Source organism: Kogia breviceps, chromosome 14 (genome assembly GCF_026419965.1).
Source record: "Kogia breviceps isolate mKogBre1 chromosome 14, mKogBre1 haplotype 1, whole genome shotgun sequence".
NCBI classification, from domain to species: Eukaryota; Metazoa; Chordata; class Mammalia; order Artiodactyla; family Physeteridae; genus Kogia; species Kogia breviceps.
In genome coordinates, this window is record NC_081323.1 from 28,329,122 (window position 1) to 28,355,909 (window position 26,788).

The 26,788-nt window shown below is 45.1% G+C and overlaps 2 protein-coding genes across 3 annotated transcripts in view; both read left to right on the top strand.

The window, feature by feature from the left end:
* SEC23B (SEC23 homolog B, COPII coat complex component) overlaps positions 1-16,171 on the top strand; it is a 36,204-nt gene extending 20,033 nt beyond the window's left edge. For both annotated transcript variants that reach the window (XM_059036316.2, XM_059036315.2), the window contains exons 13-20: positions 1,037-1,143; positions 2,287-2,440; positions 5,062-5,139; positions 7,842-8,003; positions 8,839-8,925; positions 11,842-11,997; positions 12,375-12,440; positions 15,961-16,171. In XM_059036316.2, the coding sequence (XP_058892299.1) occupies positions 1,037-1,143; positions 2,287-2,440; positions 5,062-5,139; positions 7,842-8,003; positions 8,839-8,925; positions 11,842-11,997; positions 12,375-12,440; positions 15,961-16,050 (900 nt within the window). In that variant the 3' untranslated portion in view covers positions 16,051-16,171. The remainder of the gene's footprint in view (positions 1-1,036; positions 1,144-2,286; positions 2,441-5,061; positions 5,140-7,841; positions 8,004-8,838; positions 8,926-11,841; positions 11,998-12,374; positions 12,441-15,960) is intronic.
* A 4,610-nt stretch (positions 16,172-20,781) lies between these two features.
* On the top strand, positions 20,782-22,185 carry SMIM26 (small integral membrane protein 26). Its single transcript, XM_059036333.2, has 2 exons — positions 20,782-20,949; positions 21,934-22,185. The coding sequence occupies exons 1-2, from the start codon at positions 20,832-20,834 to the stop codon at positions 22,098-22,100; spliced, it is 285 nt and encodes a 94-aa protein (XP_058892316.1). The 5' UTR covers positions 20,782-20,831; the 3' UTR covers positions 22,101-22,185.
* Positions 22,186-26,788: the final 4,603 nt, after the last annotated feature.

Sequence of the window (26,788 nt, forward strand, 5' to 3'; positions counted from 1 at the left end):
TTTTAATTTATTTATTTATTAATTTTTTGGCTGCACTGGGTCTTTGCTGCTGTGCACGAGTCCTCTCTAGTTGTGGTGAGCAGGGGCTACTCTTGTTGCAGTGCACGGGCTTCTCGTTGCGGTGGCTTCTCTTGTTGCGGAGCACAGGCTCTAGGCATGGGGGCTCAGTAGCTGTGGCTCGTGGGCTCTAGCAGGTTCAGTAGTTATGGCACAGGGCCTCAGTTGGTGCACGGCATGTGGGATCTTTCCAGACCAGGGCTCGAACCCGTGTCCTCTGCACTGGCAGGCAGATTCTTAACCACTGCACCACCAGGGAGGCCGTGCATTTTTTCATGAATAATCGCATCTCAGTGTTGTATTTTCTGGTTAGTTACAGACTGGTGGCCTCTGGTTTCTTTCTCCACAAAGTGATAGTACTTTGGGCTTGTGTTTGGCCTGATCTTAGTCTGACATCATCTTTATTATTCCTTCCAGGGTTTGGTCAGAGTTAGACAGCAAACTGCTTTTGTCACTTTGTTGTTGAACTGATAAGGTCATCAAAAGAGGAATGACTTTTGCCAGCCATCTTAATGTTGGTGAATTTTTGAGTGTGTCAGTTTTTCCCCAGTACTTTATTTTTTAAAATTCAAACGTACAGAACGATAAGTAGAATTGTACAGTGAATACCCAAGTATCAACCACTCAGGTTCTGTAACTAACATTTTGCTCTGTTTGATTTGTTACACATCTAGCCATTCCCCAATTCATTGTGTTTGGATGCATTTCGAAGCAAATTGCAGTGATCAGTGTCTTTCATCCCTAAACCCTTCAACACGTATATCAACTCATGTTCAGTATTTATTTCCATATGGTTCTCTTTTTTGAGGTAAAAGTTGCAAACAATGAAATGCCCCGATCTTAAGTGGACCATTCAGAACGCATCAAGAACTTTGTGGTCACTGCCGTGTCGGTCGTCTTAGGACAAGTGCACAGGCTCTGTGACCACTTGTGTGAGTCATGCGGTGACTGTAACGGGTGCTGGCCTCTCATCCTGCAGCACAACGCCCCGATCCCGCAGGGGGGCCGTGGCGCCATCCAGTTCGTCACGCACTATCAGCACTCCAGCACCCAGCAGCGCATCCGCGTGACCACCATCGCCCGCAAGTGAGTGGCCCCGGTTAACTTTCCACTGAACCTCTGGCTTTTTGTTATGGAGAGAGAATCTAACATCTAGTAGTTTATCTCTGTGATTCCACTGAGTGAGTGGTTCTCACCAGCCCTCACTGGCTCATTTGGCTCGTTTGATCAGAGCAGGATGGGGAGGAGGCACGGCCGGCTTAGAAGACTCTCCTTTCAATAGGAATAAGTTCATTAAAAATTATTTTTCATCATTTATGAAATAAGTGACCCATAAATATATCCTCCTTATAAAAGATTCAAGCAGCACATAATTATGTAAAGAATGGGTCTCCCACTCTCCCCAGAGGTAAAATGCTATCACTGTACTGACATGTAACTTCACAATCCCATTTCTGTGCAGTTATAGACCACGTTTGTGTATTATATACATGATGGCTTATGTGAAGATATTCATAAACTTTTCTCAAGAATGTGTCAAGGACACCTTCCATGTCAGTGCATAAAAGCCTCTACCTCATTCATTTTATTTTATTTTACTTTGAAAAAAAAGTTTTTGGAAGTATAGTTGATTTACAATATTATATTCATTTTAGGTGTATCATATAGTGGTTTGAAACTTTTATATATTATACTCCATTTAAAGTTACTATAAAATGTTGGCTGTATTCTCTATGCTGTACAGTATATTCTTGTAACTTATTTATTTTATACATAGTAGTTTTTACCTCTTATGCCCCTCCCCCTTCCCTCTCCCCACTGGTAACCACTAATTTGTTCTCTATATTTGTTGAGTCTGTTTTGTTATATTCATTTGTTTCATTTTTTAGATTCCACATATAAGTGGTAACACAGTATTTAGTATTATTTAGTATTTTTCTTTCTCTGTCTGACTTATTTCACTAAGCTTATCTTTCAGGTCCATTCATGTTGTTGCAAATGGCAGAATTGCATTCTTTTTCATGGCTGAGTAATATTCGTGTGTGTGTGTGTGTGTGTGTGTGTATGTGTGTGTGTGTGTGTGTGTAAAAATACAGGGACAGATTATGTGTATACACACACACACACACACACACACCCTCGTCATGTATCCACATCTGTGTCTTACTGGAGAGCTGGCTTTTAGGCCTCTCCTGCATGCAAGCACAGCACTCACTCTGGAATGGTCAGTTGGGCAGATGCACAGAGTCAGCTCAAACACATCGAAGCAGCGTTTGACCAGGAGGCTGCAGCGGTCCTGATGGCGCGGCTGGGAGTGTTCCGCGCGGAGTCGGAGGAGGGGCCGGATGTGCTCCGGTGGCTGGACCGACAGCTCATCCGACTGGTAAGCTGGGGACAGTGGCACTACGTTCAGTCTTGGTCTCTGCTCTACTTTTGAGAAAACTGTCGTTTAAACCTATTATTTTATACAGCCAGTAAATAAGAATTTTATCAGTGGCTTACCTCATGCCAAACACCAGATGTTCTGAGAATGATGTAAAAGAAGTGTTAAATATGCATCTCCCCCAAGGGCTCACGTTACAGTTGGGAAGAAAGCACACACTGGCCGTTTAGGTAATGGTAAAAATCTGAGTGTGTTGAGGGTTGACTTAGATGAGTCCCTGTGAATCCTGTGGTTCTGTTTTCCCTCTAGATCTTGGAGGGTTTGGGGGGAAGTAGGGGTCCATGGCCCAGTGAGTGTGAGGAGATGCCTGATGGGTCATTCTGGGTCTAATGAGGAGAAGCCACGTGGTGGTTTGTTTTGGAGAGTGTTATATAAAGAATTAGTGTCACAACGGGATTAGAATAATGAGGGATTGGTTAGTAAGAGGTAAAGAGAAGTCTGAAGGATACAGGATAGAAGATCCGAGGGGTGCTATTTCCAGGCTGAGGTAGAGCACCCCAGCAAGACCTGCATCCCCCCAGGGCTGACGGAGCCCCAGGTGGGGCAGGGCCATGGCTCATTGGGTCTCTCAGAGCAGAGACTTTGCCATGGTGCCTGCTGGAGGGACTTAGTAGAAATTCACCCTCTGTGGCGCTGAGAAAACCGTTCACCAGGAGGCGTCTCAGCAGGGGTGCACGGGGCTCGGGGGCTGCAGGCGCCAGTGCTGCGTGAAGACGCTGCAACCGTCCGCTGACCAAGCCTAACATAGTGCCCTGGCAGGGGGAAATTTAAGGGCCCCAGATCCATTTCACAGCCGGCAAAAAGGGTAAGTTTGGAGCCACGAAACAATAAATCAGTAATTGAGATACCTTATGATCTTACTGTATGGAAATTCACAGAACGTGTTAGTGATCGAAGGTCCTGAAAAGCACAGTAACAAAACTTATTTAACTTTGTTTAGCCCTATGTGTGCCCCTGCTGTCCCACAGAATCATTTTTTCAGGGAGTGTCAGCATTGCAAATGTAATTTGAAATTGAGCAGAGGGTCCAAGTGGTTGGTGAAGGCCTCTGGTGGAAAGTGAGCCTTGAGTCAAGTCTTTTTAAAGAGTAGAAGGCAAGGCTTGCCAAGTGGAGGGCCCAGCACCCACAAGCTTGTGGGGTGTAGCTGGCATTCAGTTCCTGCTGGGGACCCTGGAGAGGCCGCTGTCACGGGTGGCCAGCGACTACAGTGGGGGAGCAGCAGTGCAGGTGCAGGTGCAGGTTGCTTGAGCAGTGCCTTGACTGTAAAGTGAAGTCTCTGCCTGGGTGTTAGAGAGAGGGGACGGGTTAAGTGTGGTTCTTAGGCAGGGGCGTGAGAGCAGCATGACGCTGTGTTCACACTGCCCGTCCCTGTATAAGATAAATCGGAGGGCGAAAGGGCTGCTGTTACGGAGGCCAGCGGAGGATTTCTCCGGCTTCAGGGAGCTGAGACCAAGGTGGCCGTGGTACAGTTGGAGGGGAGAGAAGCTTTGGAATCAGGCTGTATGCCGAGAGAAGAATTGACCAAACTTCGTCGAACTATACGTGGGATCAAAAATGAAAAACATCAACGCTAACTCAAGTTTTAAGTGTGGGCAACTGCAAGAATGATGGAGCAGTGGGAAATGGAAAGGAGAGCAGCTGTGAGGGGGAGGGAGGGGAATCCCCTTTTCTAATGTACTAGTTTATTTTGAATGTGAACTTGCATGTCCAAGGAAAGCCACCCTGTAGTTAGTATAGGTCCTGACAGGAGCTCGGGTTGGAGGTCAGCACTGCATGTGGGGGAGGGATTTGGGTGACTCTGGCCTGGCCGTCATGTCATTTGTAGCCAAGGCAAGGAGGATGGGAGCAGAGGGCCAGGAACTAACCTCGGAGGAACCCACCGCCGTCAGGAGGAGGTAGGGAGACGGGCTGTCGGATGAGGCAAAGAAGATCAGTCGGAGAGGTGACAGGATATAGGAAGGCGCTGCTGCAGCGGCTGAAGGAGAGGGGTCAGGAGGTTCGGGGAGTCATGTGGCTCGTGGTGGCAGGGAGTTGAGGAAGGTGAGGTCTGTGCAAGGATGCGGTCAGAAGAGGGTCACTCCCAGAGATGAGCTCTCTTTAGATGGTGGGCATCTGACTCCCTGGTGAAATGAAGTATGTGACATGAAGAGGAAATAAAGGCAGGAAGAGAAAATGTTCAGAGATTTGCCTGTGAGAGGAGGAAGAAAATGGAGTTGTAGAATAATAGAACATTAGGCCTGTCTGTAACTGCTACGATGTCAGAGTCCTGGAGGATTTTCTTACGGAAGAGGCGCCTGAGAAGGCTTCTTCTAGCCCCTCGCTGTCGGAGCGGCCTCGGCAGGCATCGCCTAGAAGCTGCTTACAACATGGGGCCTTCAGCCCCCTCCCCCCAGATCTGCATTTAACACCCCCTGGGTGTTGGGGGTGCTGGGCTGGAACTCGGGCAGGCAGGGGCAGAGCTGAGAGTGGGGCATGACCCTCCTACTCCAGGGACTTTTCAGGTGACACTCACTTAGGTTTTTTGTGTGTTTTTTTGTTTTTTTTCTATTTTCTCTCAATAGTGTCAGAAGTTTGGACAATATACCAAAGAAGACCCCGCATCTTTTAGGTTATCAGATTCCTTCTCTCTATATCCTCAGGTAAGTAATATATGTTTTTTGAAATAACCAAAGAAGAAAGTGATAGAAATAAAACTCGCCGCTCTGGGGGTCAAGCCAGGACTGTGTGTTTTGAGACTCCATTTGGAGGTGATGAGGTCGTTCAGTTCAAGGCCAGACAGTGCCTGAGCCCCACGGAAGACACGGGTGACACGCAGAGAGCAGGTGCACAGACTTTGGGGAGAAGGCAAAACAGGATTGTTACTCTGAGGCCACGACACGACTTCTGATTTGTAGAAATTCTGAGTGGATGGTCACCTGTGAACATGAACGCAGCAAAATGAGACCGCAGTTACCATGGTAGACATTGGTGACGTGTCTATACTGGCTGTGCTGCGTCGTGACTGTGAAGACCTGCACGTGGGGGGGACCAGGTGTGTGGAACCGTTCGGAGCAGGGAGGGGGTGGTGGAGCGATGCCACAGGTGGGGGTCTGGGTGCTGCCTTTTCTGAGCCTCTACCCTCGTCTGTAAGTGTGGCAGCTGACGCTCAGCTCCGCTCCAGGGGCGAGGCTGGCTGACCCCGGGTCTGCCACAGGCCAGGCACCCATTTGGCTTGGCGGCCAGGAGCTAGCTCCGCAGCTGGGCCTGGGGTGTGCGGGTCGGGCCGCTCACAGATGTAGCTTCCCCAGAACTGGAGGCAGACTCAACCTTTTTTCCCCTCCTCCCTCAAGGATGCCTTAATGAGGAATAGGTAGGAAGAAGCAAACTCTCAATCTTAAGTGAACTTGTTAGGACTTTGGTACTCCATCGGGTATTACCTTTTTGAGTACTCGATTTGGCAAGTAGACGCAGGCCTCAGTCATGAACTTGTACAGCTTGGACTCTTAGGGCTAAAGGAGGGGGGTTTCAGAGGTCACCTCACTGGACACTCAGCCCAGGGTAGGGCTCTGCAGTCCCCACCGTGTGCCTGCCTGTCCTATGCCCAAGCAGTTGAGGCTGGACGGCGCTGTGGAAAGTGGCCCGGCCCGGCCAGTGTCAGGGCTGAACCGGGTTCCAGTGCTGGCTGTGTTGCTGCCGGTCTTGGGTCTTGGATGAGGTCCCGAACCTCTTCAGAAGGATGGAGTTGGTCTGGGAAGTGGCATGCAGTCTTTCTAAAGCCAGGGAATCTTTTCTTCAAGAGGAGCCTCTCAACAGCCAGCACAGAGAGCAGACAGATGTGGTGACCCACACCCCTGGGCCCTGAGGATCCGCTAAGGCTCGGAGGACAGTTTGAAAACCACCAAATTTAGATGATTTCTTAGATTCCTTCTGTTGAAGCGTCTAGTATAGAAGTCCAGAGCCAGGCCGCCTGGAGCAGAGGCTGGCTCTACCGCTCAGTGACGAGGGGTGTTGGGCAAGTTGCCTGCCCCTCGGTCTCCTTGCCTGTGAACTAGGGGTGGTTAGAGAGCTTTCCCCATGGCTTGTCGGGGGAACTCGATCATTCTTGTCCAGTGCTGTGTGCCCTGCACGTAGGATGTGCTGAATGTCAGCCTGGGTCATTGTTTAGGAACCTACATTTCATTATATTCAAAAGCTTCTCAGGGAGCTTTGTTTGTTTTATTTTTGTCTGCGTTGGGTCTTCAGAGCTGCACACGGGCTTTCTCTAGTTGTGGTGAGTGGGGGCTACTCTGTTGCAGTGTGCGGGCTGCTCATTGCAGTAGCTTCTCTTGTTGTGGAGCACGGGCTGTAGGTGCTCCGGCTCAGTAGTTGTGGCTCGCGGGCTCTAGGTGCGCGGGCTCAGCAGTTGTGGCGCACGGGCTTAGTTGCTACGCAGCCTGTGGGATCTTCCTGGACCAGGGATCAAACCCATGTCCCCTGCATTGGCAGGCGGATTCTTAACCACTGTGCCACCAGGAAAGTCTCTCTCGGGAAGCTTTGTACTTCGCAAGACAGGTCATTTTCATCTTCTGGCAGCTCTTTATAGCGTGAACTAACAGCTGCTCTCCCACCCCTGCTCCTTGGGGACTGGAAGGATGCATTTCTGTATGCAGTGGCGACTTCTGGCCTTTTCTCCCTTGAGCTCCTCACTCCCAGAGCTCTGCCTCTGTCTCAGCACTCTGGCTTCTCCTGTGCTGTCACTGTGCCTGGCGTCCCTCCCCTGCCTCTGGCTTCTTCTTGCACATCTTTTAGGCCCCAGTGGCTTTGGGGATGCTCCTGCTGCACCTCCACCCCCAACCCATCATACCAGGGCTTTCCTGTGCTGGGGCCCTGAGTGCGCCTTTTCCCCACTAGACTGTGACCTCTTCAGAGCAGAAACTCTGCTCTGTGACCTGGCTGGTGACTCCAGAAAGCAGTGCTTTGCCTTGCCTCTCATGCAGAAGCTTTGACACGCCCAGAGGGCCCCCTCTTTTTCTAAAAATTATGTTTGTTTCTAATTGTAGTGAAAACCCCATAACATAAAATTGACCACCTTAACCATTTTTAAGTGTGCAGTGTGGTGTAGTGTTACATATGTCTGATTGTTGAGCAGGGAATCTCGAGAACTTTCTCATCTCATGAACCTGAACTCTGTACCATTAAACAGAAGCTCTCCCCTCCCTCCTCCCTGGCCCCTGGGGCTGCCATTCCACTCTGGTTCATTGAACCCAGAGGCCTTGTTCCTAAGGGCTGTGTTCTCCTGTTTCCAGGGCAGGGGCAGGTCTGCTCTCTGGGTGTCTAGGAAGGTGACAGCTGTGTGCATTTGTCTTTTTCTCTGTAAATGCAGTTCATGTTCCATCTGAGGAGGTCTCCATTTCTTCAAGTCTTCAACAACAGCCCTGATGAGTCGTCGTATTATCGACACCACTTTGCCCGACAGGACCTAACCCAGTCCCTCATCATGATCCAGCCCATCCTCTACTCCTATTCCTTCCACGGGCCTCCAGAGGTAAGGGCCACTGTGAGTGCTTCTCCCACAGTTGGAATCACCTAATACAGACTTTTTTCTAGCACGTTTACTCTTAGAGCAAAACTGTAAAAAAGAAAACTTTGAGTCTTTATAGTAATTTAACATTATTTCTGAGTATTAAAAAAATGTGCATAGAAAAAAGTCATAGGACGTGTAAAATTAGAAAATAATTTAAATGTTCAATAGCAGGAAAATTAAGTAATCTAAGAAATAGTCACAAAGTTTATGTAACATAATAAAGTAAATCTTTATATTAAATAAAAAAGTAGAATCTTTTCTAAATTATGACTTTTTAAAAGCCTGCAAGAATTAAAAACTATAAGGAAATAAACCAAAATTTCAATATTTGTTGTTCTTGAGTAGAAATTTTCAAATTTTGCTGAATGAATGTAAGTTTAAGTTACTTTTCTTATTGAAATAAAAGTCATAGTCAAATGTATTTTGTAGTAAACTTTAAAATTTGTATTAAAGGATGTTCTTTTTCATGTAGACATTGGAGTTCTCTGTTATCTACAGCAGTAGGTTTGAGAGAAATGTGTCTCTGATAGAATATATTTCTAGCACAAAACTGAGAAAATTTGGAATTATTTCTGGTTCCTAGAGCAAAAGATAACATTCATCTCACTTCCCAGTTGATGAGGGATTATTTGGAGCCATTTTTTCTACAAAGTTGAAATGTAGAACTGCCTAGTCAGGGAGCAGAATGTGGGAATTTGTCACGAAGATGAGACCCTTCCCTGCTGGGTGTGGGGTTGCCGGGTGGCTGTGTAGACACCAAGGGGAAGACCCATGCCATCTCTTCCTTTTGCTTCAGCCTGTGCTCCTGGACAGTAGCAGCATTCTAGCTGACAGAATTTTGCTGATGGACACATTCTTCCAAATTGTCATTTATCTTGGTGAGGTAAGATGAAGTTAATTTCTTTCTTACTATCATTTTTTACTAATTTAGGTTTTTATGACATTTGAAAAAAGAATTTGGGGTTAGAAAACCCACAGTTTATTATAATGAGTATAGTGGTTTTTATACTGGTGAATAAAATTTTTTTTCAGGACCCTGAAAAAAGGGATATTTGTATATTTAGTAATTTTAATATTACTTGCTATAAGTAAACATCAGGTTATCCTTTTATTTTTTTACATTTTTATGCAGCTTTTTTTTTTTTTTTTTGGCCATGCTGCAAGGCAGGATCTTAGTTCCCCGATCAGGGATTGAACCTGTGCCCTCAGCAGTGAAAGCGTGGAGTCCTAACCACCAGGGAATTCCCTAATTTTTTATACACTTTTTTTTTTTTTTTTGAGGTATGTGGGCCTCTCACTGTTGTGGCCTCTCCTGTTGCGGAGCACAGGCTCTGGACGCGCAGGCTCAGCGGCCATGGCTCATGGGCCTAGCCACTCCACGGCACATGGGGTCCTCCTGGACCGGGGCATGAATCCATGTCCCCTGCATCGGCAGGTGGACTCTCAACCACTGCGCCACCAGGAAAGCCCTTTATACACTTTTTAAAGGTTACTTTCCTCATGTACAACACGTCCTTGAGCCAGTAGTTTGTACCTCCCATTCCCCCACCTGTATATACACTGCCCCCCACTCCACAAACCACTCGTGTGTTCTCTGTACTTGTGAGTCTGCTTATTTTTTGTTACATCACTAGTTGTATTTTTCAGATTCCACATATAAGTGGTATCATACAGTATTTGTCTTTGTCTGACTTATTTCACTTAGAATACTCTCTAGATCCATCCATGTTGTTGCAGATGGCAAAATTTCATTCTTTTTTATGGCTGAGTAGTATTCCATTGTATATATACCATGTTTTCTTTATCCACTCATCTGTTGATGGACACTTAGGTTGCTTCCATATCTTGGCAATTATAAATAATGGTGCTTTGAAAATTGGGGTGCATGTGTCTTTTCGAATTAGTGTTTTTGCTTTTTATGGATATATACCCAGGAGAGTAGAATTTCTGGGTCATATGGTAGTTCTATTTTTAGTTTTTTGAGAAACCTCCATACTGTTTTTCAGGTGGTCCTTTTAAATCACTATGATTTATTGCTTTCTGAGTTTTCAGGCAAAATCAGTTTACTTTTCATCAGTAAACTTTTTATATTCACACTGTCCTTTCAGAGTTATGTTAGAGTCACTAGTAAATACTGCTAAATTTGGGACTAGAGTTTTTTCTCTGAGTAATGTGGCCCAGTGAACCTTACGCCAGGTCTGGATCCCTAGGATGGCTATGGATGGTGTTCGGGGCAGCATGCATTTCTTTCTCAAAGAGGTTCATGTCCTAAGGAAAGGAATGGCTCCTCAGGAGAAAATCCTTTAATTGAGTGTTATATTCATGGATATATTCTCTTTTTTGTCTGTTGTACATTTTTTACCTTCAGTACATTGCTTTGACAACTGACTTGACTTCCTGGTGTCTGTACATTAGAAGTGATTTCAAATGTAAATTGTGTTTCAGCATTCTTTAATGCCCTAGAAAGAAATGTTTTTTCTAATACTAACAGGCATTTTATAACTTTAAACTGTTTTCAGCATATTAACACCCACTCTGCTAGCCACTTGCCCACAGGTGCCAGGTCATCAGTAGTGGTCCTAGACTTAAGGCTGGGTGACCGACCAGCTGCTGTTCCCACTGATGCCTTCAGGAGCTTCCTGTGTCTTCAGCTCATCCCTTATAGACATCTCTGACTACAGCCGCTATCCTGTTCCTTCACACGTTGATTGAGCACCTTCTGTGTGCAAGGGATAGGTTCTAAAGATGAAGGCAGATGACCTCGCTCTCGCCCTTTAAAAGTCCTAAGCCTTCTGATTGCAGGGGTTCTTATGAACTCTTGGTCCCAAGCAAGCCGATGGGCATTTCCTCCATGCCACCAGCCAGTCAGAAATTAAGACCTGGGAAACGGCGCTGACACCGCGGGGGAGGTGAGAACAGGCTGGTCTCCTGACAGCAGTTCCATTTCCAGAACATATTTCTCACTTGTTATGTCTTCTTACTCCATTTTCTCTCTCCATTGCTTTCTTTTTTAGTATCCCCCAAATAACATGTGAAAGCACTTCCATTTAGTTATAAAGATATATTAATCAGTCAGTGAGTATTTCTTCATTTCTAGTGTGATTAAGGTGTGTTTCCTAGCACAGTTGCTGACGGGAATGAAAGAAGGATTGAGACGCCGTGTTTAGTTGGGGAGACAGTCTTTCCTTTCCACACTTTGGTGTATTGCCTTCTGCTTGTCGCCTAATTAACACCCATGCTTTGATTCTTACAGTTTACCTCCACCACCAAGAGGCTCGGGGCCCGGGGGAGCAGGGGTTAGGGTGGAGTCGGTCCCACCCGCCCATGGGACTGCCAAGCACCGGAGGAGGGCATGAGAGAGATGTGTGCCACCAGGAAAGAGAAGGGGCAGTGGAATCTGTATAGGAAGCCGGCAAACCCCGTTCCCTACCAGGGGTGGTGAGGACGTGAGGGCTAGACCGAGTGATAGCGGGGGAGGTGGAAAGCAGGGGAGTCCAGGGCTTCTTGGGGCACCCGATCCGGGGTGTTTGTCAGCACAGTTAGAAAGGGGAGGGGAGGGGAGGTGGGCATTGACAGTTCCGGCAGGACTGTGTAGGTGGCCGTGTCGTGGACGCGGTGCTCGGCTTACTCATGCTCCTGGTCAGCTCCACATGGCTCCCCTCGGACACTCGTCTCTCTCGACAGAAGACTTTGTCACTGGAAACAAGTTCTGGGTGGGACATTAGAATGTCAGGGGCGTCAGAGAAGGCTGTCATCACAGCACCTCCACGGTAGTTTTGATTTCTTTGTTTTGGTGTAGACCATAGCCCAGTGGCAGAAAGCGGGCTACCAGGACATGCCTGAGTACGAAAACTTCAAGCACCTTCTGCAGGCACCCCTGGACGATGCTCAGGAGATCCTGCACGCGCGCTTCCCCATGCCACGGTACATCAACACGGAGCACGGAGGCAGCCAGGTGAGCGAGCCCAGCCCGGCCCTGATGCTCTCTTGGCTTTATGATGCATTCTCATGGCTATAAATCCAAACTGCCTGGTTTGTATCTTATATGGTGACGTAAATTGGCATACAGGTCAGCTTCCAAATATGACTTCTTTTTAAATGAATGGTCAAAATATGTTGGTGTAAGGTAGAGGATTGCCAGAATGAAATACACTTCATGTTTCAGGAACCCTAATAAATGGAGAGGCTTTGGGCTTAAACTAAAGAAATGGGTTCCTATGTGGTAAAAAGTTTCTAATTTAACAAAAAAAGTGTAAAAACTTTTTTCTATTACACTAATATTAATGCCACTTTTAATCTTTAAATCTAAATCTCTCTCTTTTTTTCTTAAAGGCTCGCTTCCTTTTGTCCAAAGTGAATCCATCTCAGACACACAATAACCTGTATGCTTGGGGACAGGTGAGTAATTGTCAGGTATTTGAGGAGGAGGCCAGGCTGCTTTTTTAAAAACTTGTTTTTAAATTATACAAATTGGGGAATTCCTTGGTGGTCCAGTGGTTAGGACTCGGCACTTTCACTGCCAGGGCCCAGGTTCTATCCCTGGTCGGGGAAGTAAGATCCTGCAGGCTGCAAGGTGTGGCCAAAATATTAATAAATAAATAAATTCTACAAATTTATTGAATTGAATCCCTTTTGGCCGAGAGACAGAGTAACTTGGGTGTTTTGCTGGGAAGAAAACTTTGAATAATACAGTAATCCCCCTTATCCATATTTTCGCTTAACAAGGTTTCAGTTACCTGAGGTCGGCTATGGTCAGAAAATTCCAGAAATAATTCATTAGTTTTGAATTACACACCATTCTGAGTAGCCTGGTGAAATCTCACACCTTCCCGCTCCCCCCCAGCTGGGAAGTGCATTATCTTTGTCCAGTGTTTCCACACTGTATATGCCAATATTAATTAGCACCTGTACAAGAAAACCCTAGTATGTGCAGGGTTCTGTTTTACTTGTGGTTTGAGGCAGTCACTAGCGTCTTGGAAGCTGCCCACCCTGGATAAGGGGGGACTAGGGACTTCTGTGTAGGCTGGGGGTGGGGACATACCCTGTGTGGATCCCCTTCTTCAGTACACAACGGAGTCTGACAGGTTCAGGCCAGAGGACAGAACGCTGAACTGTGGCCTCCACGTGCTTCCCTCGGAGACACAGTGGCATTGTCCAGAGTCCCCACACTTCTGTCTGCCCCAGGAGTGCAGGGCAAACACATGGACCCATGCTCACCTTTCCTTCTGCCTCCTCTTCACTTTTTAGCTCCAATTTCCTTCTTTATCTAATTATTCCCAGCATTTATGTCTCCCTCAAATGAGTCTTTCATTCTGTTTTCTTATAACATTTTTGGGGAGGTAATTGTAAATTTATATGCAGTTGTATGAAACAATAGAGAGATCCCCTTTGCTCTTTACTCAGTTCCCCCACACACACTGGTGGTAACATCTTGCAAAACTGTAATACAGTATCATAACCAGGACATTATGATGTGCATTTCCACCAGCACAAGGATCCCTCATGTTGCCCTTTTATAGTTATGCTCACTTTTCTCCTGATCTCCTGTTTCTATTTCTATAATTTTGTCATCAAAAAATTAACATGTGTTACATACACAGGGAACTGTATTCAATACCTTGTAATTATCCATAATGGAAAAGAGTATGAAAAAGAATATATGTATGTATGTATAGCTGAATCACTTTGCTGTACACCAGAAACTAACACAACATTGTAAATCAGCTATACTTCAATTTTTAAAACGGTTACATATATGAAACCACATGGTACGTAAACTTTTGGGATTGGCTGTTTTCCCTCAGCATACTTATCTAGAGATTCATTTAAGTGTCGAATTTATAGGTAATTTGTTCCTTTTTATTTGCCGAGTAGTATTCTGTGGTATAGACTGCTGCATTTTATTTAATCATTCACCCACTGAAGGACAGCTGGGTTGTTCACAGTTTCGTTTTTTTTTGGGGGGGGGGCTGTTTTGGGTCTGTTGCTGTGCGGGGGCTTTCTCTAGTTGCATTGAGCGGGGGCTACTCTTTGTTGCGGTGCGCGGGCTTCTCATTATGGTGGCTTCTCTTGTTGTGGAGCATGGGCTCTAGGCGTGCAGACTTAGTAGTTGTGGCTCACAGACTCTAGAGCACAGGCTCAGTAGTTGTGGCTCATGTTCTTAGCTGCTCCGCGGCATGTGGGATCTTCCCGGACCAGGGCTCGAACCCGTGTCCCCTCCATTGGCAGGCGGATTCTTAACCACTGAGCCACCAGGGAAGCCCCATAACAAGTGATTTTTGATTGAGATGTGGACATTTTCATATTTGTTATGAGACTCTGGATCGATTTCAACCTGTTTTGGCTGGCTTTTTGTCAAACTGCTCTGGCAGGGAAGGGGGTGGTACATTGTTTCATTTCTGCCAGGTGAGACGGGTTCAGGTTTTCCATTGGCCTCTGTTGACACCTGAGGTGGAGGGCGACTTCTTGTTACTGTGTGTGGGGACGGGAGTTCCAGCTCCCCACCTGGTTCCCATTGATTCTCCTGTGGAGGTGGCCTTGTAACTGGTGGGTGATGGTGAAAGTGCTTTCCCTGCACTAAGCCTTCTCTGATACCACCCCAGTCGGTGGGACATGGACATCTTATTACTATCAGGTGTGGGGTGGAAGTCCAGGCTCCCTGTATGGTCTGCGGACACCATGGGTGCAGGGAGATTTCTTACTGGCCAGCAGGGATGAAATTCCTGGGTCCATAGTTGGCCTTTTCTGATAACACCCTGGTGGGATTCTTGGGTCCCTCAGTACTGCCATGTGAGGGTGCAAGTCTACACGATCCACTCAGCCTTTTCTGTCTTGCTAGGCTGCCCTGGTCTTTTGCTAGAGAAAGTGGGCTCTTTTTGTTGTAGTTTTTGTTTGTGCTCAATAACTGTTGCCAGCTTTTTCAGCTTCAAGTCTGGCGTGCATGCATGAGGCAAAAAGGAAACCCTGGGAACTGGCCACTGTGTGGTTCCCTGCATCCCAGGGTCTCTAGTTAATCTGCTGTCTTTTCACCACCTTTCAAAGTCTTGGTTTGTTTTATATAAAACATCCAGGGTTTTTAGTTGTACTTAGTTGAAGGAATGAGGAAAAGTACATGTACTCTTTCTTCCCAGAAAAATCCTTTTATAAAACTTCAATCATGCTTATATTTTTCTAATTATAACAGTAGTACCGTTTCATTTTTAGAAGACTAGTATATGTAAAAAATAATTTAGAAAGTTTAAATTAATAGAATGCTACTAGCTAGAGTTAAGTACTTCTGGCTTCTTTCTAGTTAATATAAAAGTTATATATCATGTATATCTGTGTGTGTGTGTGTGTGTGCGCATACATATATTTTTTTTTTAACAAATTGGAATCTTATTAGAAATCAAGGTTTCTATTCAGTACTTTTTCCCTTAACGTTAATTGAATCATAAGCATTTCTTGATAGTGCAGAGATCCATCTGTTTAGTGGATACTGATTCACTCGTTGTGAATACGCTGTTACCAAGCTTCTGTTGTAAGCAGATCATTTAAGAACATCAGGCTGGTTGCAGCAGAGTGGTGGGGAAGATGAGAGATGGGGCGTGTGGGCCCCCAGGAGTTCATGCCTGCTGGGAGCCAGACCCTGGATGAGTCATCAGAACCACACAGTGGGGTAAAGTAGAAGGGCATATGCTCAAAACTAACTGTAGTGGCAGGAATGACATGATATGAGTGGATCAGGGAAGGGTTTTGTGAGGAAATTATGCTTTAGTTGAAAAGATTAGCTAGGCAGAGGATGGGGCTGGGTGGCAGGAATGTTCTTGGCAGACGGACAGCACTTGCTAATTTTGTGAGGGGAAGGGTCCTTAATAATGCATGAATTCCAACCAGCTTCTAAGAGACCTGCCAGTAAACCTTTTTCATTAAACTTCAGGAAACAGGAGCGCCCATCCTGACTGATGACGTCAGCCTGCAGGTGTTCATGGACCATTTGAAGAAACTGGCTGTCTCCAGTGCCTGCTGAGCTGAGGACATGAGAAGGAAATGGAAGAAAACACTGTCACACTGTGCTCACAGTTGTTTATAAAGGCTTAACGTTCCTTTTTCTTTTCTGCTTTTATTATTTTAATAAATAATCAAAAGAAGTGTTGTGTAACTCTTTAGATTTTAATTTGTTTGTATTCCTTATCTGTGCCCCCCCCTTTTTTTTTTATGGCTGTTTTGGGTCTTCATTTCTGTGCAAGGGCTTTCTCTAGTTGTGGCAAGCAGGGGCCACTCTTCATCGCGGTGCGCAGGCCTCCTCTCACTATTGTGGCCTCTCTTGTTGCGGAGCACAGGCTCCAGACGTGCAGGCTCAGTAATTATGGCTCATGGGCCCAGTTGCTCTGCAGCACGTGGGATCCTCCCAGACCAGGGCTCGAACCCGCGTCCCCTGCATTGGCAGGCAGACTCTAAAGCACTGCCCTACCAGGGAAGCCCTGTGCCCTTTTCTTTACACCATAAAATTATAAGGTCATAAACGTTTTGGTACCAGTAGATGTTTATATGCTTTTTGTATCCTAACTTTTAGAGTCTGTATAAAATCAGAGCTAATGTATTTCGGCAGCTTGCTTACATGAAAATCATAATGATCGGAAAGGAAATAAATCTGGTTGAAGAAGCACTGGTTAAAATAATGCTAATACAAATTTGATTTCTGAGGTCTCTGTGTGTTTTAAGTAAATTCCCCAAGAGGTGATTCCTGAACTTAATCTTCATTTACTGTCCAAATATTAACAGACAAGGAAAAGTAAGAAATATGTGAAACGTTGTTGAGGCAGAGTGGTCTGGAGTGGCACTGTTCCTACCTCACCTGAGATAAACAGAGAACAGATTGCTGGTCACCAGAGGGGAAGGGGTGGGGGAGGGTGAAATGGGTGAAGGGGGTCAACTGTATGGTGCTAGATGGCGGTGAGCACACTGTAGTGCATACAGAAGTTGAATTATAATGTACACATGAAACATAATGTTATAAACCAATGTTACCTCAATTTTTAAAAAAATTCCAGCTTGTTCTACTCAGTGGAGTTCATCCTTGTTTAGAGGTTATATCCCCTTTTAACATGGGCCAATTGCTAGGACAACAGTCATCTAGGATTTTCTTTTGTTTGGACTCCTAGGTTAGTTCCAGTTTTCCTTTTATCTCATAAGTCATTTGTTGCCTTAAGTGACTGTTCCTAAAAAGAGCATACAAGAGATAATTCACAGAACCTGTTCTACCTTCATACCTGACAGCTTTACTGAGTATAAAATCTAGGCCCAAAATGATTTTATCTCAGAACTTTGGAGGCATTTTTTCAATCATTTAAATAATTATTCAGTATTTGCTATGTTTGGAGTCGTCTTCTAGGTCCTGGGAATGTCAATAAAACAAAAATTCCTGTTCTCACAGAGCTTATATTCTGGGTAGGGAAGACCAACATTAAAAAATTAGAAGTAAATTATATAATTTTTTAAGAAGCAAATGAGTGCTATGTAGAAGAGTAAAGCTGGGAACTCCTATTAATTGGCTGTCAGACCATCTGGATTGATTCCAATGCTCTATCTTTTGAATTTGTACTTACTGCCATCTTAACCTCTGCTCAAAATTCTGGGAGGGTTTCCTATCTTAAAATGTTTAACAATTAACATTTTAAATGCCTAAGGCTTTTATTTACTGTACCTTTTCCATAGAATATTTTTCTTATATCTGGGATATAATTTTGAATTGAGGTAGATCATATAGAAGAGTACATAAGCCTGTGTATCCAGTTTAGGGTTGAAACTGTTCCTCCTTGGGCCTGTTTCCAATTGACAGGAGGAAAGTGATAGACCCAGCTGGCTCTGGTGTTTCTCCAGTGACAATGAGTGAAGGTGCTGAGGGGCACCCTGAGCCATGCAGGTCCCACCTGTGGGTGCTGGTGGCTGTTTCCAGAGAACGTGGAGGTGGGTGTTAGTGTTCTTTGGAGAGCAGCCATCCCGAGAGGGAGACACTGAGCCAGTGTGCCTAGTAACTATAAACTCCATCTTGAAAGCAAGGAAACTCCTGAAATGATCAATTAGGAGAGTGGCAGCCCGGATGGAAGGAGGCTGGAATCCAGCCCGAGGCCTCAAGAGAGGCAGCTTTTAGACACAGGTGACAGATGAGGTGTTAGGTGAGAGGATGAGTCAGGAAAGGTTTCTTTCCTGTTGGGGGGCAGGGTGCAGTAGGGGTGGTGTTGGTAAATTCAATCCTGGCTGCTCTTGAGTTTCAGGAGCTTGTGGGGTAGAACTGAAAATGCCCTGCAGGTTGGCAGTAATTAGTATGCATTTATTTTTCAGGAGAATGTGGCGTATATGAGAGTCATAAACGTATAAAGTAAATAACATGAGTAAAGTTGCTCAGTATGAGAAGAGAAGCATGCTTGGAACAGAATACTGATTTTCCTGTTTTGTTTTTAACAACCTTGTTGGGGTATGATTTACATACGATAAACTGCACCCATTTAAAGTGTACAGTTCAATGAGTTTCAATAGATGTGCACACCCATGAAAGCACCACCATCACATCACCATCAAGACAGAACATTTCCACTGCCCCAAAAGTTTCTTCTGGCCCCTTTTAGTCCTTCCCTTTCTGCACACCCTGGTCGGAGGTAAGTACTTGTTGGCTTTCTCCCACTATAGATGAACTTGCTTCCAGGATTTTATGTCTGGTTTCTTTTGTGCCTGGTTTCTTTCACTTAACATTACCCGTATGAGATTTATCCGTGCAATTGCATGGAACAGTACAGTAGTTCCTTTTATTATGGAGTGGTAGACTCACATTTCCTTTATCCATCCACTAGTTGATAGACATTTGGGTTGTTCCCATTTGGGGGCTCTTATGAATAAAACTCTGTGAACACCCATGTACGTATGTTTGTGTGGCCATAATGTTTTCATTTCCTTTGGGTGAATAGGAACCGAACGTCTGATTCATATAGTAGGGGTACTTCAATTTTTAAGAAACTGCCAGTATTGCAAAGAGGTTGTGTTTATGATGGGAACATAATATTTTATGTTCCCACCAGTAAGAGGTCTGATTGCTCCAAATCCATACAACCCTTGGTATTCTCAACATAATTTTTAGTCATTCTAATAGGTGTGTAAGGGTGTCTCGTTTTAATTTGCATTGCTGTGATGACTAACTGCCCCTGTACTTATTGGCCATTTGTATATCTTTTTTAAAAAATTATTAATTTATTTATTTACTTTTGGCTGTGTTGAGTCTTCGTTTCTGTACGAGGGCTTTCTCTAGTTGCGGCAAGCGGGGGCCACTCTTCATCGTGGCGCGTGGGCCTCTCACTGCCGCGGCCTCTCTTGTTGCGGAGCACAGGCTCCAGACGCGCAGGCTCAGTAGTTGTGGCTCACGGGCCTAGTTGCTCCGCGGCATGTGGGAATCTTCCCAGACCAGGGCTCGAACCCGATTCCCCTGCATTGGCAGGCAGATTCTCAACCACTGCACTATCAGGGAAGGGAAGCCCCTGTATATCTTGTTTAGTTAAGTGATTGTTGCCTGTTTTTCAGTTCAGTTGTCTTTTTATAATTGAATTGTAAGATATCCTTATATATTCTGATACAAGTCCTTTGTCAGATATACCTACTTTGAATATTTTATCTTGTGGCTTGTTTCATTTTCTTAACTGCCTTTCGAAGAGCAAAAGACAATTTTGAAAAAGTCCAATTTACCAATATTTGTTTTGTGGTTTATGCTTTTTGTATTCTAAGAAATCTTTGCCTATCCCAAGATGGCAAAGATAGCCTTTTTAAAAAATTTTTTATTTTATATTGGATGTAGTTGATTTCCAATTGTTGTGTTAGATCTTTTCTTCGAGGTTTGTAGTTTTAGCTTTTATATTTAAGCCTATGATCCATTTAGCGTTGATTTTTGTGTGTGGCAAAACACCAATTTCTAGAGGGTGGGAGAAATGGGAAGAGCCCTGAAGGATAAATGGATTCTGAAGAAAATTATGTTTTCGAAGCTATGAAAGGAGCAGGTGGAGTCGTATGCGCTGGAAATCAAGTCTGATTATGGCTGCAAAGTAGTTACTGGCTATGGCAGTTTACTGAGTGTCCACTCTGTGCCCAACACATCCCTTTTGCTCTCAAGTTGTTTGGTTTCTTGGAGTGGGGGTAGATTATGCTTCGAAGAAATGTACGGATAAGAGAAAAGCTGATGGTGGATCGAGTGGAGACTTTGTTTTTGAGGCGCGGGCTTGTTTGTATGATGGAGTAAAGAACAACAGAATGAAAAGGGCGTGAGATGGAGGTGGGCTAGGGCCCTGAAAGGCAGAGAAGAATGGGACCCACAGCCCAGTGGAGGGGCTAATTCAGACGTGGAGGGACCCACGCGCACCAGACAGGGCTCCAGGCAGGAAGATGGGGAAGATGAGTTGCGGGGCGTAGACGGGGTATCCTCGCAAACCTGAGAGCTGGAGAAGGGAAGGAATTAAGCTTTACAAGGGCCACCTAAAGCCTATGTAAGGCAGACCTTACAATTTTGTAAGTGGGAGGTTTCCCTGAGAGAAAGTGTCATTGGGGCCCGTCACGTGGGAGGCGAGATCGTCTCCGGACCCCAGGCGCCAGACCCGAGTGCTTTGGCCAGCGCCACGTCTGGACTACACGCCCCAGGATGCATCGGGGCCGGCGCAGGAAACGGCCACCCGGGGCGGCTCCCCATTGGAGGCGGCGGCGGCGGTGACGCGTCCATCGGAAGGCCCGCCTCCGCCCTGAGACTTGGAGGAGCGAGCTATTCCAGGCGGCGGCATGCGTCCGGAAAAGGCCCTGTCTTGGTACCGGCGGATGTCTGTGCTGTACGGACTGGGCGCCTGGACCCTGCTGGGCTCCTTGTTTTTGTGGAATCAGAGAAAGAGCAAGCCGCCAGGTACGGCTCTTGGGCGGGACCTCCGGGGGACGCGCGGCCTTGCGTGGGGCGTGTCCGGGGGTCGCAGAAGTGGCTTCGCTGTGCCGCGCGAAGAGACCGGGAAGCGGTGCTTAGAGCCGCGCATTATCGTGGAATCTGCCAGCAACGACCTTTTAGAGCCTCTTCCCCGAACCTTGCTGGTTTATTGAGCGAGGCCACCCCTATCCTCAGAATCTGAAGAATCCGTGAGGTTCCAGGTGGAATTTCAAAGACCCTGGATAGTGGTTTAAAGAGGCGATGCTTCTGTAACTTCAGTCCTCCTTTGGTTGCATGGTCGCATTTGGCTACCAAACGATTTCGCTGACTTACACCAGCGAAGGAGTACTGAAATCTTCCCAGTTGCTGGGAGGAAAAGGAAATCCCGCAGCTTTAAAAAATGTTCTGGAAATCTGTGGCTTCGTCTAAAGTAGGGGCTGCCTGGGGCTGAAGGGGAGGAGCTGGTGGGGGAGCGACTGCTACAAAATAAGGGGTTTCCTTTTGTGGATGAAAATATTCTACACTTTATTTTGGCTGGTTGCACAGATCTGAAGATACTAAACACTGAATTTACATTTATTTTAAATGAGTTAATTATATAAGAAGTATTATCTCAGTAAAGCTTTTTATGTAAAAACTGTGCCGAAGATTGTATTTGGTGATGAAGATCACCAATGGCCTGAAAGTGCACATGTCAGTATTAAGCATTTTAAAACATTTATCTCTGTAGTGGTCATTTTAAAAAATTATTAAAATTTTCCTTTTTACAGAAAGAAAACTGTGTCAGGAACCTGATGGGAGTGGGGGTAATTCTTACCTTAGTTTATTTTATTTTGAAGACTTTACTATTAATTCTAATGACTGCTGCCTAAGTTAAAAGTTAGTGATCAACTATATACTTCAATAAAAAAATAAAGTAAGATAAAATGAAAGTTAGTGACGCAGCTGTTCCTTTTTTTTTTTTTTAAGGTGGTGAAGTAGAACAAAAGGATGTCTCAACAAATGAACTGTCTGAACCCCCGAAAGGGTTTTATGTGGAAACGATTGTCACATATAGAGACGATTTTGTTCCACTTACTGCCAGGATCGTCAACTATTTGAAATCATGGACTGGTGGCCCTGGACCAAAATCATGATGGACAGCTGAATTCTGAAAACAGGACTTTGGTTCAGTATATAAATTTGAGAGATACTGTGATTTCCACTTTCTCTTTGTGAAAAGTGTATACATTTAATTTTGCTGTAAAATAGAATCACTAATAATGTGCAATAAATATTTCCTTGAAGAAAAGTAAATTTGCATATTCAGGAGGTGTCCTTTTATACTCACAGAAGTAAAAGATTGAAGTGAAATGTATTGAGCTTCCATAAGCTTGGTTTTCTGAAATTAGTTCATGTAACTATATTCCTTTCATGTCGCTGTCAGACATAGCTTTTGTGGTTCCTTTAAGCAAATCTCCATGTTCAGTTTGGGACTTAGAGCAGCCCTTTGGTCACTAGTAGTTGCCTCGTCACAACTGGCCTGTCCTCTGAAAACAGGGCTTCCATGGGTAGTAGCTTGCTTATTCAGCACAGCAGGTTAGCAGCATGTATCAATATGGAAAATGGCACATCCTTTGATCCAGCAATCTCACTTTCAAGAATTTGGGAGATTGCTGAAAAGATTTAGGAAGATGCCTCTTCAACATCACTCGTTCAACATGGCCTTGAGCTGAAACAACCTCTTGGTCGACCATGCTGATTGCCTTCCCAGCACCCACTGATCCCACTCCTCTTTTATAACAGACCCTGAGCTCACCTCATCAGGTGCTTCAGGGGGACTGGCCCAGGTCCTGATTGGTCCAAGTCAGTGTTTCTCAAGGGGGCATTGCAGCCTCCGTGGATGTGACAGTCCATTTTGTGGACTGCCCCAGGTGTTGCAAGAGCTTTAGCATTTCAAGTTCCCTGGGCACTAAATGCCTGTAACAATCTTCACACCTTGTGCCAGCTTCAGACACCCCTCCCCACACACATTTCTGGTAACCCCTGGGGGGCTCTATGCCCCAGGTGAGAACCTCTTATCTGAGCCAGTCAGGGGGAGTAGGTCCCATCTCCCTTGCTAGTGATTGGGTTAAGCATGGTCATGTGATCTCACTTTGGCTAGTGAAACTTGAGGGGCTTCTGGGCAGGGTGTCCTAGCTTCAAGAGGAAGCACCAGGAGGAGATAGTCTCCTGTACTTCTGAACATTGTGTCTGGATAGGATGCCCAGTACAGCCACAGCCATACTGTAAATCTATGACCCCTGTTAGTCAAAAAATCAAGTTCACACATGTATTCATTCAGCAATGTTATCTGAGCTCCAGGCAGTGTGCTAGATGCTTAGGATAGAATGATAAGCACGAGATACTAATAGAACACATTATCGGGCACTGGAGTGATTGGAAGTTGCCAGGGAAAAAAAAGAAAAGTTGCCAGAAGATTATGGGGAAAAAACCGTAGGATAGCGATGGAGAATAATGGGGAACCAGGACTCTTAGCTTTGTGTGGTCAGAGTAGTTCTTTCCGATGAGGAGGCATTTAAGCTAAAAATTAAAGGAAGGAGAGGAGTGAGATGGACCAAGAATGGGGGAAGAGCATTCCAGATGGAGGACCAGCGGATGCTGAGGTCCTGAGGTAGCAACAAATGGATTACCTGAGCAATTGAAAGAAGTTCAGAGTCTGGAACGTGAAAACTTGATATTCTAGAAACCACTTTTATCTCTTATGGAGAATGGATTGGGTGAAGACAAAAGTGGCAGTAAGGAGACCACTGAGCAGCTGGAGTAGATGCAGGTGAGAGATGATGGGGCCATGAAGCGGGATGGCACTGGGGCTGGAGAGAAGAGGGTGCATGGGGTTCGTTTGGGGGAGTGAGGAGGTTTGTTGATGGACTAGATACTCGGGGAGAGGGAAAGAGCAATCATGAGTCACTTATGGCTGGAAGAAACAGTGAAGCCATTTATTTGAATCAGGATGGCCCAGCTGGTGGAGTGTGGGGGGCTTGGGGGATTGCAATTCAGTCCTGGCACTAACCACCCAGACTTAGCACAGACCCTGCAAGTCTAAGGGCACGTCCCCAAAAGGGCAGCCCTCAGTTCAGATGCCAGGTGCACCTTGGGGAGTCCCCAAGCCACCTTTACTTCTGACCAACTGGCTACAAATTTGGGAGTTCTTTATGACTCCTACAGGTTTGATAACTTACTGCAATGACTCACTGAACTCAGGAAAGCCTTATACTTACAGTTATATTATAAAGGACACATATCAGGACTAGCCAAACAAAGGAACACATCAGGCAAGGTCTGTGAAGGTCCCCAACAGAGAGTTTCAGTGCTCTCTCGGGGAACCAGGGTGCAGGCTCCTCATGCGTGTGTTCACCAGCCAGGACGCTCTGCTAAGGTTCAGTGTCCACAGCTTTTATTGGGGTCCCATCTCATACGCACAACTGATGGACTCATCTGCTGTGCGACTGAACTCAATCTCCAGCCGCATCCCACAGCCCCGCCTCAAAGTCCCACCCCCTAACCACGTGATTGGTCTTCCTGGTGACCGGCTCCCACCCTGAAATGTTTCATTAGGAACTCCTATCCCTTGGGAAATTCCAAGGATTTTAGAAGCTCCATGCCAGAAACCCAGAACAAAGACCAAATTCTTTTTTATACGGCAGGGGTGGAAAGCCTGAATCCCATTTTCAGTCTGTTAATTTGGTTCATGGAAGTGGAGAGGTCAAGAAGGCATTCGGAAGCACAAGCACAGAGGATGTGTTGGGAATGGAAATGAAAATGTGAGAGTTAATAGCACAAGGTGGAATTCAAAAACATGAGGAGAGGGCTTCCCTGGTGGTGCAGTGGTTGCGAGTCCACCTGCCGATGCAAGGGATACGGGTTCGTGCCCCGGTCCGGGAGGATCCCACATGCCGCGGAGCGGCTGGGCCCGGGAGCCGTGGCCGCTGAGCCTGCTCGTCTGGAACCTGTGCTCCGCAACGGGAGAGGCCACAACAGTGAGAGGCCCGCGTACCGCAAAAAACCAAAGCAAAACATGAGGAGAGTGGTGATTTAGCTGGCAAAGGAGAGAGTGCAGAGGGAAGGAGGCACCGCAAGAAGTGCTGCTGGATGCTTTTGCCTCCTCATATTGAACTTTTCGAGCTCAATAAATATATAAAAAGAATCCTGGTGTTTTGGTATATTTTTAAAACGTTTTATTTTGAAATAAGTTACCTTCACTTATAGCCCAAGTGGTCAACATTTTACTTTGCTTTAACACTCTCTTTATTTTCTCTGTATATATCATTCTTTGCCAGATCTGAAAGTTGCAGATATGTTGTCCCTTTACCCCTAAGTACATGTGTGTATTTCCTAAAAACAAGGATGTTCTCTTACATAAAAATCAGGAAATTAATATTGATTCAATGCCATTACCAAATCCAGCAGTTCTCAAAGTGTTCTCTGAGATCCTCCTTAGAGGAGCTGAGATTTCCAACTATTTTTATAATAACATATAGACAATATTTGACTTTTTCATTCCTATTCTTTCAAGAGTGTACAATGGCGTTTTCAGAGGCTTCCTGATAAGTCATGATCTCATTGCTCTAATGTCATTATATAATGGATTTATTATTGTCATTTAAAAAATTATCATAAGTCAATATTTAACAATTTTTCTAGGTTGTAATTTCCAGTACAAGTAAAAATCTTAAGATATAAGCTATTTGGGGTGTTCAACAATTTTTAAGAATGTAAAGGGGTCTTGAGACCAAAATGTTTTGAGATATGTTGATTTGATGCAAAATTTTTAAAAAAATTTACCAATTGTCCCAATATGCACTTCTTTCTTTTTATTTTTTTTCTGGCTAGGTTAAAACTCAGTTCATGCATCACATTTAGTTTTCCTGTCTCTTTAAAAGTCCCCTTTAATTTGGAACAGTTCTTCAGACTTTCTTTTTCTTGACATTTTTGAAGGATCCTTCTAGTTATTTTGTGGAGTGTTCCTTAATTTAGGTTTGTAGGATGTTTCTTCATGATTGGATTCAGATTCTACATTTTTGACAGAAATACCACAAAAGTGACATGGTGTCTTTGTTGGTGCAATATCAGAAGTATATGATGTTTGTTTGTCTCATTACTGGTGATTCTATCTTTGGCAATTTAGTGTGCAGTATTTAACACTCATGTATATTAGTATAGTCTTTTCTCACCAAATGACTCTTCCTTGTTCTCCATTTGAAGCTTTTTCTTGTAGGAGAGGAAAAAGTTTTTCTCACTCTCTTGAGGTCCCTGGCTGGGTCTGAAAATTAAAGTGACAAAGACAGATGAACAAGAGAAAAGCATACAAATTTATTTAAGTTTTACGTGACATGAGTGCCTTCATAAGGAGATGAAGACCCAAAGGAACAGACCTGTGTAATTTTTGTTGAGGAAGCATGAGTAGTCATGGAGGAACATGATAGGTTAAGGAATATGAGGTAGGCAGAGTAAACTGAGGGAAATTTAGCAAGGCCTGTTGGTTCAGATTCTTCTTGGTGTGCTTTTGTCTTTGGAGATAAGGCTGCTCCCTCCCTCCCAGTATAGATAGGGCACCTCTCACATTTATGACCTGTTTCAGGAGAGAAGGGTGGGGACCTGGGACCCTCTACCTGAGCGCTTGCTCCTGGACAAACATCTACAGCAACAGATACAAAGAACCTATAAGAAACTGCAAATAACTGCACCCATGCACAGTCACAGGGGCAGTTATGAACAATAAGACACAAAAAGGCCACAAACCAACTGCCACTTCTGAGGTGCCAGGAGGAAAAGCAGGGTAGAG